The following is a 15,899-nucleotide window of genomic DNA, read 5'->3' on the forward strand; positions in this document are numbered from 1 at the left end:
TTTTATATAAAAATATTGTATAAGTATAATGTTTACATATATTTATATCTAAGTTATTTCACTATTAATATTAAATATAGTACAATGATTTAAAATATTACAAATAAGTAAAACTAAACGTAAATAACTAATAGTAATAGAATATTAATATCATTAAGATATTTTATTTTGAAATTAAAATTAGAAGGAATATCTTTTTTGGTACATCAACTATCCCAAATTACATACTTTAATGAAAATGAGAGGGTAAATAGATTGAATTGGTCTTAAAGGTACTTTGGTTACGAAAATATTGGAAATAGCAAAAAAGTAGTTGAATTGATATTAACTTATAATTAATGGACCTTAAAAGATATTATGAAATATTACGGACCAAATTTGCTCATTTTGAATAGTTGATGTACTAAAAACGATGTTCCCTCTAATTATTAAAGGGAGAGAAAATAAAATATACTAAGATATACTATTAAAGTAGAGAAATAAAGAGAGCATAAAAAAATGTAAAAGCACTACTGCATTTTTTACTACAAAATTTAAATAATTCACATATAATTAGACTTATGAGATATCCAGAAAAGGAATATGATTCACCATGCAACAGAATAAGTTAATATAGTGCAGGTATATACGACAATGTTCTAGAGAGAATTACATCTAAATTAATTACTTTAAATAATATATGTTGATTACTTAGACAATACTATCAACACTCAAAACAGGAGAGAAGAAACCACTCAGATTTTGAGCCCTGTACTGAAAGGAGATTGCAAATAGTGAGTGAGTACAAAGAAATATTGTGCTAAGATGCAGCACAACTATTGTTTGTTTCAAGACAATGCATCATTTAGAAAATTCCTGACATAGTATTATTATCAAACAAAGGCAGGACTCTTATGTGTGTGTTCCTCTTCAATCAGTCAGCAGCAAAATATCTCCCACACAGGAAATTGCCCAAGAGTGAATTATGCAAAAAAAAAAATTACACAAGATAGGTGTGAATTTCAGTCTAAAGGAAGTTTCGGATGTCTAGTGACTTCACATCAGGCATTTCTTCATCCTTAAACTCTTCCCTGCAATAAGATGAAAGGGAGAGATTTTGCTCAAATTTTACTTGTCTCGACATCAATGGCATGTTGCATGCATTCAATTAAACACATACAGAATGCACAAGGGGGAGGGGGGTTGCAAGGACGGCTAAAAGGCATACCGTTTCTTCTGAGTTTCCATGGCTTCAAGAGCATCTTTCTTCAGCTCTTCAAGTTGGGCTTTTGCAAGTTTGAGTTCCAACTGCTGCTCAAGTTTCGGCAGATCTTCTCTACGAATGCCGAGCCTACATGATGATGAGTTAATAATAAGTACACACCAAGGAAAAGCCTAGTATTGTGATACTTGCAACATTTATCATATGCTTATCAGAGTGCAATGCTGTAATTTATAAAAAATAAAAAACTTGTTTCAAATAACAAGGTTTTACCAATGACAAATAGATAGAAGATATTGCTTCTTTATGAATGCTAATTTTACTTCGTGGAGCTTACTTTTGGTTGACCTTATCAAACTCTGCCTTCAGCAGGTCCATCCCCTTTTTATCGTTTCTCAAGAGAGGTTTATTCAATTCCTTCTCAACTTTGTTCAGTGCATCTATCATCATAGTCTCTGCGCCTAGTTCATCAGTAAGGCCTCTCCTGCCAAAAGTAATTGACAAAATGAGCAACCGAAGCAGTTGATTGGCATGCTAAAAGCCTAAAACAACATTCACATGACATTTTCCTTGACCAAAATTGCCTTGTCAGAAAATAAAATTCCAAATAAAAGAATTCCATGACTCAACCAAGCATGTTAATGAGTGCATAAAAGTAGAGATTGAAAAATTAAAGAAGTAAAAAATCATATGTATCCTAAATTTCACATGAATAACAATGCTGGGAAAAATGAAACAAAAATAATTGTTGAAAAAAATATCCAGAAATTCAGAAGGAAGCATACATAATTGAAAGGATATATAAACAGGGAATTTATGCATAAACATACTTCACCCTTATTTCCTTTACAGCTAGCAAGTAGGAACGAACATCAGGAATGTCTTGGGTTCGTGTATCAATTGTGTACTTGATCCTCTGTGACTCAGAGTAAAGATCAGCCCTGCAGGTAGAATGCACAGCAATAAATAAAAGAACAATATCCTATGAACAGATAGACATGGAAAGAAGATGTTTTACATATCTAAATGATTTTCAGAAGCTTGAATGAAAAAAGGAAATACATAAACAAAAGTAAGGGAGGACATATGAAGATGTGTAGTCTGTGATGCGATATAGTGTTTCCATTAAATGGTGAAACAAAAAATAAGTGAATAGTTTTCATATTTCTATACGATTCAAAATAAAAAAAATTATGACTGGCTAGCTAGTGGAACTTCTAAGTTCTAATATATGTTCTTCACATTATAAAACACTCCATAGAAGGAAGTGCTAACTTTGAGGGATAAACACTTGTTGAGACTCCAATCCAATTTAAAACTTAAAAACTAAAAATAAAATACTAAAATATACTAGCAAACACAGGGACTCCATCACAATCGCATGTGTTCCATGGTAAAATTAATTATTTAAGTTATCTCTTATTTCAGAGAAAACAAATACTATTAAACGTAAGGGCATTAAAGTAATTTGATACAGACCAAGTAAACAAAGAGTCACTGTAAGAAGATCTCACTTTTCTCTTACAGTCTGCATGACTTTGGCATACTGCTCCACAGCAGCAGGATCTTCAGGAGCAATGGTGATCTTCTCTTTCCTTAAGATCCCCATGGCTGTCTCAAATTTCTTCTTAACCTCAAGAAATATACCCTTCAACATCTCTTCGTATACAAATATGCAACAGTCAGAAACACAGATATATAAGAGACATCAAGCATTCAGTAACCCGAAAACTCTAAATATCATATGCACCTGAAAGTGCAGGCATAGAGAATTATATGGTACTGCCTATCAACAGCTAGTGACTGAAACACAATAAATAGGCAATCCGCCAGCATCGAGCTGTTAAAAAGTTGAGGAAGCCCACAAGATAATATTTTGAAAAAGGTTCTTAAATTTCAGGATAATATGTTGAATCAAGAGCTAAGAAATCCTTGAAAACAGCATCAAATAAAGCAAAAAAAACATGTTAAAGATACAGATCATGATTCCAGCATTTTGTGCTAGCAACATATATCATGAGATTCATTTATAAAGTATATTGCTATAACATTCATTTGAAATAAGTTTGGTAAATGCTGATTCCCGATATAATCAATAAATCAAATGTATACTATATAGAGTCATCATTTGAATCTGGGAATGCTGCCAGATGAATCCACAATGCGATAGGAAACCTTTTGAAAATTTCCCTAAGTACCTAACACAACAGATGTAGTAACATGTGAATATAAACATGCAGATGTAAAAATCTGTAAGTACATCTGAGGTCACAAGACTACTTCAAAGTTGCAATGTTTGATAAAGATAACCAAAAGAAGATAATTTTGCTACATGCTCACAACTTGTAATCGTGTGTCACAAGACGCAACAAATTGGATGTTTCACGAAACAATTGATAAGCCCATTAGCCCAACACATGCACAATAGGAATATTATTAGTAGTTCTACTCTACCCAGCATCCACATCAGTGATGTACTAATAAAATTTTCATACAACTGGTGTGTTAGGACAGTAATTTCATATTATTCCAAACAATCTGCCCCAATTTACTCTAATGAGGTCACTTGATGGCTTTCTGAGCCACATAATCACACATTTACAATCATAATCCCCTTGGTAAAAACGAATTCGTCAAATTTAACATAATAAAAAACCCTGGATAGTTAAGTACACCATTTCAAACACCACCTGACAACGCTAATTTGTAGAAATGTGTTTTCTCACGAATCATTTCAGGGTGTGAAACCTTTCTCTACCCCATGGTTATCTCCCTAAATACCAGGAGGCTTTTATCGTCATCATCAGCATCCAACCCAATAACTGACCCCAAAAGATAAAATAAAATAGCCAGCAATGGTGCGAGAGAGTGAAGAACACAATTAAGAACTCACCATCACCCTTCAAGGAGGAGGGAGCGCCGCCAGCTCCTTTGGCAAAGGAGCGCGCAGGAATAGCATACTCCGATCGAAGAACACTTTGCCCAGCATACAACTGCAGCAAATCACAAAAAAAGGACATCGCAATTCAATAATCCGTATTTCATCGAAGGGCAAATCATGAAAATTATAAGACCACAACATAATCAACGATTTGAGCTGCGATCATACTGAAATAAGCCTAGCATTCCGCACACAGATCCGGTCAATAGAACAAAATGCAGAGTTAAAAATACGAGTGAGGAAATACCTGGCGTGTGGATCTCGAGATGAATCGAGCGGCGAAAGCCATTTTGGGATTTGGAATTGGAGAAGGCTTTGATTGGAACTGACCTAGGTAGATATGCATGTCTCGGAAATGACAGTGATGAGAACGGAAAACGCCGTCGTTTCCTTAGCTGGGCCTCTAATTTTATGGGCTTTCTATATAACACCCCAATTTCATTTTTTAAATACACTTTCGATTATATTCATATTCACTCATTCCTAGTCCTGACTCCTGACTATGTTTATTTGACACAAATCTTATCTTTTAAATTTGATTGAATTTTTCTTAAAAGGTTCAAATGTTTTTACAGTGTTAAGATTATATTACTATTTTATAATTATTTATTTCATACTATTAATCACTATAACTAATTCAATCCTAGATAATCTTATTTTAACTTTTCAAATATTATATCACACTATTATCTTATATAATAAATCAAAATAATAGGACAATCACAATTATAATTGGTTTAATATGTACTTTTCTTAATAATTGGACCCGAGATTGAGAACTCTACTCTGGTCTCTTGGTTATACAAATAAAGATTCAACACTGAGCAACAAATACATGCTCAGAGTACAGCAAAAATCATACACTCTAATTGACATTTTTTGTTCATTTCAATGTATGTAGAGTTTGAGCTAGATTGTTAGGGCATCCGCAGCGGTGGCGAAAGACGCCACCGCAGTCCGCGCCGTTGGCAAGGCGCAGGACCGCCGCCGCTGCAGCCGCGCCGCTGGCACGGCGCTGCTCGATGTATCGAGCACGTCCGTGCCAGCGGACGCACACGTGGCGCGCTCCCATTCGTCAACGGCATAGCCGTTGTGTTTAAACTTTTTTTTATTTTTTTTTTAAAAATCGGTATTTAATTATAAATAATGCTAAAAAATAAAAAAAAAAATATTTTCCAAATCCCAAAAATATGGCCGTTTTTTTCCCGTTTTTTCTGAATTTTTTTGATTTTTTTTTATTTTTTTTCCCCCAAAATCATCTATAAATACACACATTCATATTACACAACATGATTATAGCCGACGAAGGGCCGAGGGCGGCTAGCTTCTACGACGAGGACGAAGCCGGAAGCTCAACAGCGAGGTCTCCCCTACGCCGAGGCGAGCATACGACGGTTGGCCAGAGGATCGAGACAAGACACACAATGCGCGATACTCGAATCCACAATCAACTACAAGAAGACCTAATCAACCACATGTGGGCGAAATTCGGCAACGAGTAGTGTCATTTTTAATTTTTAGGATTTTAATTATGTAATTTTTAATTTTTAGGATTTTAATTATGTAATTTTTAATTTTTAGGATTTTAATTATGCAATGTTTAATTTTATTTGTCATTTGTAATATTTATTGTGGGTTTTAAATGAATTTTAATATTATGGAAATGTTTTTGTGTAATTGAATTTTATATTAATTGTGCTCGTCCTTGCGGAAGAGCACAGTTGTGGGTGTTGTGCTCTTGCCAGAGAGCAGGCATGAATAGTACCGCCCGGGCCCACAACCGTGCCGCTGGCAAGAGCACGGTTGTGGATGCTCTTACTACGGACGAATATAAAATACTACTTCTGTTCCGTGAATAGGAGTCTCGTTTTTTCATTTTAATCCGTCCACGAATAGGAGTCTCAGTTCATAATTACTATAAATGGTAAAGATGCCTCACATTCCACTAGCTAATTCCACTTACATATCTTTTTAAACTAGAGTAGGGATGTATAGTGTTCAAAATCAAAACACTAGTAGTCCATTGAATCTTGTGATCTAATGGTCAGATTAATGACACGTTTCAGACTAATAATGTAGATTATTAGTCTAATAATGTAACTTAGCTAATAATGTACTATTGTAGTAAAATAATGTACTCCCTCCCCCCTCCAGGCTCCAGGTTCAAGTGGTCAATTTTTGTTCGGCACATGACAGAAAATAAAACAAGATATAGAAGTAAAGAGAGAATAAAATAGGAGAAATAATAAAGTAGTATAGATAATTGATGTTGCTTTTTCTAAAAAGAAAATTAATCACTTGTACAACTAAAAAAAATACTCTCTCCGTCCGCCATAAGATGTCCCATTCCTTTTTTCGTCCGTCCACCATCAAACATCTCATTTCACGTTTACTACATTTCATTATTTTATTTCACTCAAATTTTATTATAAAATCAATATATAAAAGTAGATTCACACTAACTACTTTTTGTACTCACTTTCCTATACAAAGTTAAATAATTTATTAAAGTATGTGACAATCATATATGAGAAATTTAATAGTAGACGGAGTATCAATTACCTGTAGTAGGATGAGGATAGCAATATGTAAGTGCATTTTCAAATTTACAATGACAAAAAAGACTCATATTCCAACAATTTGCATATAATGAAGTCTATCCCCCAATGATATAATAATCCAAGCGCGATGTATATAATGCTGGAAAACTGTATTATGCATGTAAATATGTTTTCAAATTGTATATGTATATATAATGCAGTTGTCACTCGATAGTTTACTCTATGTGATGCCATGTTCGTACACGCAATCAATAAAATCAACATCACCCATTTTTTATCTAGTGGACCACATCTTGTCTTAGTTATGCATTTAAGGTGTCGTTTCACCCTAACTTTACCTTAACGACTTAACATTTCACATTGCACATCACTGAATATGAAAATTCATAACAAAACGCAGTAAAAAAAACTTGCACAAATAATGTTTTATAGCATAACGAATATTGAATAAGCAAATCACAAGCCTCTCAAGATCACAAAGGAGGATCAAAAACCTAAAGATTACAACATCCAGAATAAATAGATGGAAAGGGGGACAATCCCAAACTCAGTCTTAAGAAACATACTAGTATACAGTGTTTGCAAAAGTGCGCCTACAAACAACACTCTCAAACAAGAATCACTAGGAACAAAGTTAACCCATCCAGTTAACAGCGGGTTCAAAATTCGGTATCAGCAAGCACAGCCACCTTGTTGTTCAGCTTCTGGAAGAGTCTCTGCAATGCCCTGGAAGTATCTGAGGTACAAATTCCAATCGAATTAGAGAAAACGAGATGCTACAAGTTACTATCTCAGACAAGGGAAGCTCAACCAGTTAATTGTATACATGAAAAGAATCAAAGCAAATCAGGAGTTGCAAGCTATGTTGAATCTTTAGTCTTTTTATTCAAAAAGGTGCCAATGGTACTTTCACTACATGTATTCGGGAGACGTGTACATTGTACATTAATTAGTTATCTAGATTTATAACTGCTTTTTAAGAACAGAACAAAGATAAGGCACTGAGACAAACAAAAAAGCCCAGCAACTACGGTGTTTTTAACTCCCAAGAATCATAAGTCCAAGCCTTTCACTAAAATCCTTCATTTAAAAGAACCTACTAAACCTTCTAATAATGAAAATATAATTTGAATTCGCTATTCCTACGTCGAATAACATCTGTATTATGTGAATTCACACATTGTAGTGTTGCCTAGCCCCTATGAGTTCACAAGTTATATATTTTATAATTTAAAAAATTCCTGATTGGTTCTCTTTGGTGGGCATAATGACATAATCTAGTATTACACAAGTGAGTCACTCCAAATTCAGAGCTCTTGTTAAGGTGAATATGTAGCTCGTGCTTATTTATGCCTGACAATGGAATTGGAAAGACGGGAGAGTGGTGATCACTACTTGTAAAATGTGTCAATTAAACTATGTAAATTCCACTCACATGTCCTGGTCATGCTCATTAGCTAAAGCAGCCTTCGCAATACAAAAGAATGCTAGATCAACATTGTAATCTTCTTTGGCTGATGTCTCAAAGTAAGGGATGTTCCCTTTTGATGCACACCATTCCTTTGCCTTTTTATTAGAAACCTGGTATCATTTCAATTAGAATAAAGTATGAAGAAACTAAGATATAACCAGCTTGACAAATCAACTTACCACTCTGCTATTGCCACCATCTATATCAATCTTGTTTCCTAGTAATATAAATGGGAATGACTTTGGATCAGGTGGATTTGCCTGTATTATACCCAATACCATCAATTTCACATATAGCCACCAGAACTGAGCATATTGACGATATCAAAAGAAATAAAAAAAATAGAAATATCTAGATGGCCAACTGAATTAGTATAAGAGCTTTAAGCTAATGATAATTATTCAACGGTAACAGAAGCACAATGCTATTGCTAGTATTTGCATAACCTCATTTAGTCCAGGAAACTGAAGTTAAACCTGTCTAACACACTGAACTAGTTATTAATGGGAAAACATAAGTACGGAGGAAATGACCATATTGTCCTATCTAACTAACATGAAGAACCTAAAGTCGTACTACTTCTTTGACATAACAACAAACATGTACTATCTTTTTCTATATATCCAACTATAAAAATAAATCTACTGAGAATTGTAATCAAAATATGAATTGGCCAAAGAAGCCCATTCCAAAAATATAAGTGGTGAACCATGGATCTACTGAAGATAAGAGGTAAAAATATTACTCATTAACTTAATTTTTACACATAGTCACCAAAAGTACAGGGTTTTATTGCTTCTCATTGCTATCATATAATCATAGGGCCATCATTTTTTTAGTTAATGGCCATAATGAGCACATCAATATCTTAGCTTTGAACACAAAGCATGACATACATCTTAAACTTTATTTGCCAGTTATTGTGTATTAAAGCTATCATTCAGTAGTCAAGGAATAAAATATGTGACCATCAGAATTATTACCAATGTAACATATTCAGTTTGCAAATTCTGCATTATATGAGCTTCCTACTACTACATTAACAACCCTTCTTATCTACACATTTACCATCAATTCTAGATTGTAAATGGATGCTAATGCTAATCCTTATAAAAGGTGAAGCTCTTCAATCTACAATGCATGAATCATCTTCATGTGGTTACTATTAAATACTTAATGGTGAAGTATACGGCTATATGGCAATGAACTATCTGAACGTGAACGGAAAGTGGAAATAAATCAGCATAGCCCACGAGAAATATGTTTTGGACACATGTAGTACATATTGGTATACTTTGATCAATCTAACAGTGTAAGTCTCTCCTTCTGGACTAATGATTCACATTCTTTGCCCTTAATTCGGTCTTTATTATCTTATTTTCGAATAAAATATGAGCCTGAAATGACAATGAATATGTATAAAAGGTTCAGCAGTTGATGGAGAAATATTGGAAGCACAACTCAGTTCGAATACATAGTAAAATCTCACAAACAATCAAATTCTCAATCATAAGCCTATTTATATGGAAAACATATTCCATTATGGCATCACCTGTTCTCATTAAAACGGGAAAGAATCATGTAAGCATAGCATTTAATTTCAACACGTATGTAAAAATTTAACTTTCTCCCTTTCTCCGGAAACTACCACAACAATTAAACCTTCCTTTCTGAAGCTAACTAGTCTAAGTCCTTATTAGATGTCAACATTCATTGATCATACAAGTTGGCTTTACAGGATGAACTTTAGAAAGTGCCAACAAATGAAAAACAAGAAACCTCACAGCAACAAAACATGACAACAAAACAGGAAAAACTTTTGAGCAGACAAACAATCTACTATATAAACAGAAGACACTAACCTGCTTGAGAAACTCTTCATGCCAATTGTCAAGGGTTTCAAAAGACCTCATTACATTAACATCATAGACCAAAACACAGCAATCCGCCCCTCGATAGAATGCAATTCCAAGACTTTGAAATCTCTCTTGGCCAGCAGTGTCCCAAATCTACCAAACGCAAATACAAGTTCATTCACTTTGTAGTGCTTTCCTAAATTTATCAAAAGAGAAACAAAACTACATAAAGCAAACTAAAAACACACTTGAAGAGTGACAAGACGATCATCTATTTGAAGCTCCTTCGTGACGAAATCCGCCCCAATAGTAGCTTTATACTGCTGACTAAATTTCTTATGTACATATCTGTATCACTAGTTAAAGAAGCCTCACACATTGTAATCGAGCAATACATCAAATACAACAATCATCGAGCTTCACTAAACTAAAAAAAAAGAAGTAAAAATACAATCCAGATGTATGAGAGAGAAGATTAAAGGATACTGGTTCATCAACGACGTTTTACCAACCCTGAAACAAATAAAAATAAAAACCAACAACGTCACACACGTCAATTCCAATACCTAACCCTAAACTCGAAAACAATAAATTAGATCACACAGGAAAAAAGAAATAATATGAGCATTAGAATACCCGCTGTCGCCAAGGACGATCACTTTGAGTAATGTTCGCCTACGCAATGACATTGGATACTGATTTGAAATCCAACAACAACAAAAAGTCCCCTTTTCAACGATCTCTTTTCATCATTTTTAGAGGAAAAAGAAATTTTTTTTTGCGTGAGATGAAAATGGACAGGAAAAAGGGGTGCCAATTTCGATCTAAATCACACTAATTGACTTTTTTTTATTGGTAATGCGAATTTAAGCAGTATTCTCTTTTCTTTCAAATAACATGTTAATTTCTCAATTGCTCAATGGTTCGTACCCAAATCAATATCTTTTTTTGTCGTATTGAAAACGATAATAATACAATAAAATAAGAAGAGAAATGAGAAATAAAAAAATATATAGGAAAAAATGCTTATTTTAATTAAACACGTCGTTTTAAATATCGTTAAGAGATGACATTTTGTGTATGGATGAGACAGTTGAGAAAAATTGAAACTTTATGATTTAATACTTCAATTTCAAAGTTCATGGACAGACCGGAATTTGATGAAACTTCATGATTTAAATGAATATTAACTCTTTTTAAAAAATTATGATTACCTGATCAGGTATTCAAGGACCCGATCGAGTAACCCATAATTAATGACACTTCCTTACCCTATCCCATCACCCAATAATTCTGATACTTCGTTACCCTATCCCGTTACACGATATATTGGCTATCGGGTACCTGATAGTATCAGACTATTTTCGAGACGGATCGTATAATACTCTGATACTCGATATCTATTTCGACACCCGTAGTCGCTCATTTTTACACAGAGACTAAAGAATGTAATTCTTTTTTCTGTAGAATTAAATTAAATTTGGAACCCCATACTACCAAAAAATGAACATTGTAAAATTTTAGTTGTATTACACTATTAAGTTTCTACCATAAAATGAACAACATTGTAAAATTTTATATGTACGACATTATTCAATTTCTCAGTATGCATAGTTATGATTTGATTTGTGTGGGTTGTAAATTGTGATAACAAGACCAAAAACGAAAAAAATTGTGTTCAAACAAGGTGAAAAAAATGAGTTAAAATAGTAGTACTCCATGTTAAAGTAGGCATTCTTATCTCAAAGTGAAGGTTAGACAATGAAACATTTATTAAAAAGGAGAAACCATCATTCTGAGTTAATTTAATTTTATGTTTTTAAAGATTATTATAACTTTCGGTTACTCACATTTGTAGGGCTCGTAACTAATTTAGAAATGAAATGAGATTTGAGTTTATCCAGCTCTTAATCAATTATTGCCAAGTAAGTAACCAATTATTCTACTAAGCTACGAACCGGGCGATTTCTTCCACTTCTTCCAACAAGCTTTGTTCCTTTAGCTCTCTAAGTTGGCTCTTTTCCGACTAATTTTCGATAGCCATTCTCCAATCACCGGGGATCATGAGCTCTCCGGCATCACTTCACCACTTCATCCAATCATCAGTGTCATGGCAGCAACAGCAGTCGGCAGAGAGTATCCACTCTAGGGGCGGCGTGCCGGCCGCCCCGGAAGCGGCTAAGCCGCGCTTGTCTATAGTGGACTGGGCGTCCGCCCCGAAGTGGACAAAAAATCGGGGGCGGAAGGGCGTTCGGCGAGAAGGGGGCGAGGACGCGGCTGAGGAAGAAGGGGTGGGGCGAGGGCCGCGGCACCCTATTGCGTGGAAACGGGGTGGACGCAGGCGGCGCGGCTATGAAAACGGCTGTGCGAGAAGGGGGGCGGCGGTGGGAGGGGCTGTCCTATAGTGGATACCTTAGATCAAGCACATCAATAAATCTACGGAGAAGCAGTAAATGGGCCAATTTGATTTCAATAAATGTAAATGCCTCGTTCAATGAAACCTGTAATTATTGTTTTTTGGTATACAATGTTTCTCAGCTTCAGCTTCTACACAAGCACAGTATAATCAAATAGTGGTTGCTTAACATATAAGTTGGGTGGAAATAACCTACATCACAAAATTTATGTAGCTCGTAAAGTTATTAAAACCTAGCTGAGAGCAAAGCCATGGTGTACTCTTACATTAGATATGCAAGTGAAAATAATACAGGAAGTAAGATTGTCCCTTTCAAATACGAGTGATGAGCCCGAAGGCCTGACTAGAGGTATTTTTGAAAAAAATTCTTGGTTCTCTTCTGCATCCTGGTGAAGACGATAACTACACAAGCTAAAACCCACGGTGGAATTGGACCGACTGAGGACTGCAGATTCTTTGCCCATGCTGGAGTCTCCTTCATAGCAAAGACTATGATGACGGTAATCATTGCTACACTTAATATTATTCTGGTGATGGGCTTGAGCAATGAGTCCTGCATTCACAAGCATAAAATGAGCCAAAATGGTTAAATCACAACAGGCTAAAGCTCAGAGACGAAGCAAAAGTCTTTTATGTTCAGCTATTTGCAAGTATTTGACATATGGCATGAAATGAACTTAAAATTTCAACAAGTAAAGAACCATAAAAGCTCTTGGATAGTGCACATCAGTAAGGGGATGTTTCTCACACACGTCAAAGTGGAGTATGTATGAGGTACTGATATGTGTAATTCGGTAAATGTACAGTGATATCCCAACTGGGATAAATTATACAGATTTGAGGCTGCAGATGATAAGGGTGTAAAACATTAGTTAATACTATAAAATCATGTTTGAATCATCAAAAGCACTTCAAGATTTTAAGTTTGAAAAACTCAGAGTGTTATTCCCTTGTCATTGGTGTTGATTAAGAATGAGTTCTACATTTCTCAATAGAATTCAGTTATTGATTATGAGCTAGGATGCATGTTAAGAAGACATAATAAGACTAGAGCATGTTCTTCAAGGTCCAATTTCCAAAGAATCTTAACCTCCCACCCCTTCCAGTTTTTGACACAGATGAAATTGTAAATATTTATGTAGATGAGCCATGCTTACTTCCCTTCCACTTCCATTCTAATTCATTTCCACTAGTTAAACAATTCAAAAGGTACCTAAAAGGTAACACTTAATAGTAACAAACAAGTTTATGAAACAAGAATTGCATATGATCACATAAAACTATAGCTATACCTCAGAAATCTAACACATGCATATCGATGAAAATGGTGAAAAGTCCAACTGACAGCAACAAGTGGCATTTCTGGCGGTATTTATATTAAATCATGGCACAAACTGATTCGAACTTTTGGAAAACTGGAAACCAGACACGTAAAAACTTAATGTACTCGTTTGATTCTGAATTGCTGGTCCCCAGCAGTCCTTTGAGCTTTCCACCAAAAAGTATATCACCACTTGATCAACAAGGTAAACTTTTGTCCATTTAGTGTGCTCAGGTAATCTCATTGTCTTTGCTTTGGCTATAGTCCTATAGAGTGGAAGATGACTACTAGGAAGGGTTGTGGTTTTTTAATCAAGGACAGGTGAAAATTTTGCCAAATAAATTGCAACAAACTCGGCCTCGAACTAGACTTGTTGAGCTTGAAATAAGTTTCACTATTGCTCTCTTTACGTGATGGTGATAACTGATAAGTCCAACCCTCTAAAAAATTTACGAAAAGCCCTTCATTTTAGCTTAACAAGTACAGTAGGTCTAATGTAGCAAACAACACTAAAGAGGGTAATAACAAAATAGCCGAATCAGGCACCCACCACCCATAATAATTTTATAGATCAGGAAAAGCAGACCATAATATCACCAGCAGTAACCAAACAATGTATGCATCACAATTCACAGACAACACGAACCTTTTTCCAAACGAATGAATTTAATAAAATGATGATATCAACATTCTTTATTCAATTCCAACATTATCATGATAGCATATTCCAGACGAATAGAAATTGCAGCTGCATTGAGACATGACCACATTAATCCATCGTAAAACTTACTTCCAATACCTAAAAAGCCATATATAATCAAAATCAAGGTCAATCAAATTAGGATAAGAATATCTTCGTATTCAAATCGATATTTCCACATCGATCGAAATTAAAAACATAACTGTAACTCCACAAGTCAATCAATTAGGATATGCACATCTTCGTATTCAAATTGAAATTTCCACATCGATCAAAATTCCAAACACAACTGTAACTCCACAGAAATAACCAAAATTCAGGCATAAATAAAAAGTCCAGAATTGTTACCTTAGGCTCTCCGTCGATGTAAACACGAGCGCCATCTCTGTAGGTGAGCATCGAGCGGCCGTTCCTGGGGTTGAACCGGATCGGAACGCCCCGGCCCGATCCAGGCGTGAAGGCATAGACCGATTTGAAGCCGTACTTGTCGAGAATTTCACGGATCTCGAGCTGGTCCTGGTCCCACCCGCCCAAACTCACTTTGATGATATCGATGGGACCTTTCCCTCTATTGTAGATGTGAACCTCCGCCTCCGGCACACTGGTTGTGACGGAGCGGTTCTTCTTCAGAACTGGCTCCGGCTCCGCAGCCTTCTGCAGGAGCGGCGCCGTCGCCTCTGTTTCTTCGATTTCTGCGATCCCAACCATTGCTCTTCTGATGATGAGTTTGTTACTATGGTTTTTGTTTATAAGTATTTTGTTTTTGTCGATGTATATTCTTTATTTTCTCCAATAAATTCAGGTCAAATCCTATTTAAATCCTTTTTAAAATCTTCCATGCCTAATTAGACATCCACTATTATTTTCTATGCAACTCAATCCGAGTAAGTATTTGTAAAACTATTACTCCCTCCGTTCCCCCATGGTTGAGGTGAAACTTTTCAACACACAGTTTAATTAAGACATGTTGATTGTGTTAAATAAATAGATAAAAAAGTAAAAAAAATAGAGAGAATAAAGTAGAAAAATAAAATAAAAGAGATTAAAGTAAGAAAGAAAAAAAAGTTACTACTATATGTGAAAATGACTCAAATATGAGGAAACTTTCCGAAATGTAAAAATGACTCAATTATAAGGGAGGAATAAATGGAATATTTATTTATTTTATTGAGAAATCAGATTTATATTGCCTGAGACATTTTGTAATAATGATAACTGAGCAAGATTTTTTCAAGCAATTTGGAACCATGAGTCTTTCTATTTTTTTATGAGTCTTTCTACTCGAGTGACACTCAGTTGCATTTTGTTTGGAGGTGTCTCTCCATCTATAAATTGTGCTTAGAAAAAAAATGAAATGAACCCTAAAAACAAAAAAAAAACAAAGAATTAGATGTTACTCATTTCCAAAAGTAAAGATGAAATGAAAAAGAAA

The 15,899-nt window shown here is 34.9% G+C and overlaps 3 protein-coding genes across 3 annotated transcripts; all 3 read right to left on the bottom strand.

Annotated features, from left to right (window-relative positions):
- Positions 1–718: 718 nt before the first annotated feature.
- On the bottom strand, positions 719–4,548 carry LOC121755696 (probable ATP synthase 24 kDa subunit, mitochondrial). Its single transcript, XM_042151051.1, has 7 exons — positions 4,390–4,548; positions 4,095–4,194; positions 2,716–2,860; positions 2,032–2,142; positions 1,539–1,685; positions 1,208–1,330; positions 719–1,070 (listed from the first exon to the last, which is right to left on the bottom strand). Exons 1-7 carry the CDS (start codon positions 4,486–4,488, stop codon positions 1,007–1,009), a joined length of 789 nt encoding a protein of 262 aa, XP_042006985.1. The 5' UTR covers positions 4,489–4,548; the 3' UTR covers positions 719–1,006.
- Positions 4,549–7,113: 2,565 nt separating this feature from the next.
- On the bottom strand, positions 7,114–10,917 carry LOC121755702 (ras-related protein Rab7-like). Its single transcript, XM_042151063.1, has 7 exons — positions 10,667–10,917; positions 10,517–10,543; positions 10,279–10,378; positions 10,037–10,183; positions 8,354–8,434; positions 8,139–8,284; positions 7,114–7,439 (listed from the first exon to the last, which is right to left on the bottom strand). Exons 1-7 carry the CDS (start codon positions 10,717–10,719, stop codon positions 7,376–7,378), a joined length of 618 nt encoding a protein of 205 aa, XP_042006997.1. The 5' UTR covers positions 10,720–10,917; the 3' UTR covers positions 7,114–7,375.
- Positions 10,918–12,497: 1,580 nt separating this feature from the next.
- Positions 12,498–15,233, bottom strand: LOC121755706. Its single transcript, XM_042151070.1, has 2 exons — positions 14,816–15,233; positions 12,498–12,999 (listed from the first exon to the last, which is right to left on the bottom strand). The coding sequence occupies exons 1-2, from the start codon at positions 15,173–15,175 to the stop codon at positions 12,790–12,792; spliced, it is 570 nt and encodes a 189-aa protein (XP_042007004.1). The 5' UTR covers positions 15,176–15,233; the 3' UTR covers positions 12,498–12,789.
- Between the last annotated feature and the right edge of the window lie 666 nt (positions 15,234–15,899).

The sequence above is a fragment of the Salvia splendens genome, chromosome 11 (genome assembly GCF_004379255.2).
Source record: "Salvia splendens isolate huo1 chromosome 11, SspV2, whole genome shotgun sequence".
NCBI classification, from domain to species: Eukaryota; Viridiplantae; Streptophyta; class Magnoliopsida; order Lamiales; family Lamiaceae; genus Salvia; species Salvia splendens.

Coding starts and splice junctions, on each gene's coding strand:
- LOC121755696 (XM_042151051.1), bottom strand. CDS start 4,488: ATGCATATCTACCTAGGTCAGTTCCAATCAAAGCCTTCTCCAATTCCA. Junction 4,195..4,389: donor TCTCGAGATCCACACGCCAG/GTATTTCCTCAC, acceptor GATTTGCTGCAG/TTGTATGCTGGGCAAAGTGT. Junction 1,071..1,207: donor ATGGAAACTCAGAAGAAACG/GTATGCCTTTTA, acceptor ATCTTATTGCAG/GGAAGAGTTTAAGGATGAAG.
- LOC121755702 (XM_042151063.1), bottom strand. CDS start 10,719: ATGTCATTGCGTAGGCGAACATTACTCAAAGTGATCGTCCTTGGCGAC. Junction 10,184..10,278: donor ATCGTCTTGTCACTCTTCAA/GTGTGTTTTTAG, acceptor TGCGTTTGGTAG/ATTTGGGACACTGCTGGCCA. Junction 8,285..8,353: donor ATGGTGGCAATAGCAGAGTG/GTAAGTTGATTT, acceptor AAATGATACCAG/GTTTCTAATAAAAAGGCAAA.
- LOC121755706 (XM_042151070.1), bottom strand. CDS start 15,175: ATGGTTGGGATCGCAGAAATCGAAGAAACAGAGGCGACGGCGCCGCTC. Junction 13,000..14,815: donor ACATCGACGGAGAGCCTAAG/GTAACAATTCTG, acceptor TTGTGAATGCAG/GACTCATTGCTCAAGCCCAT.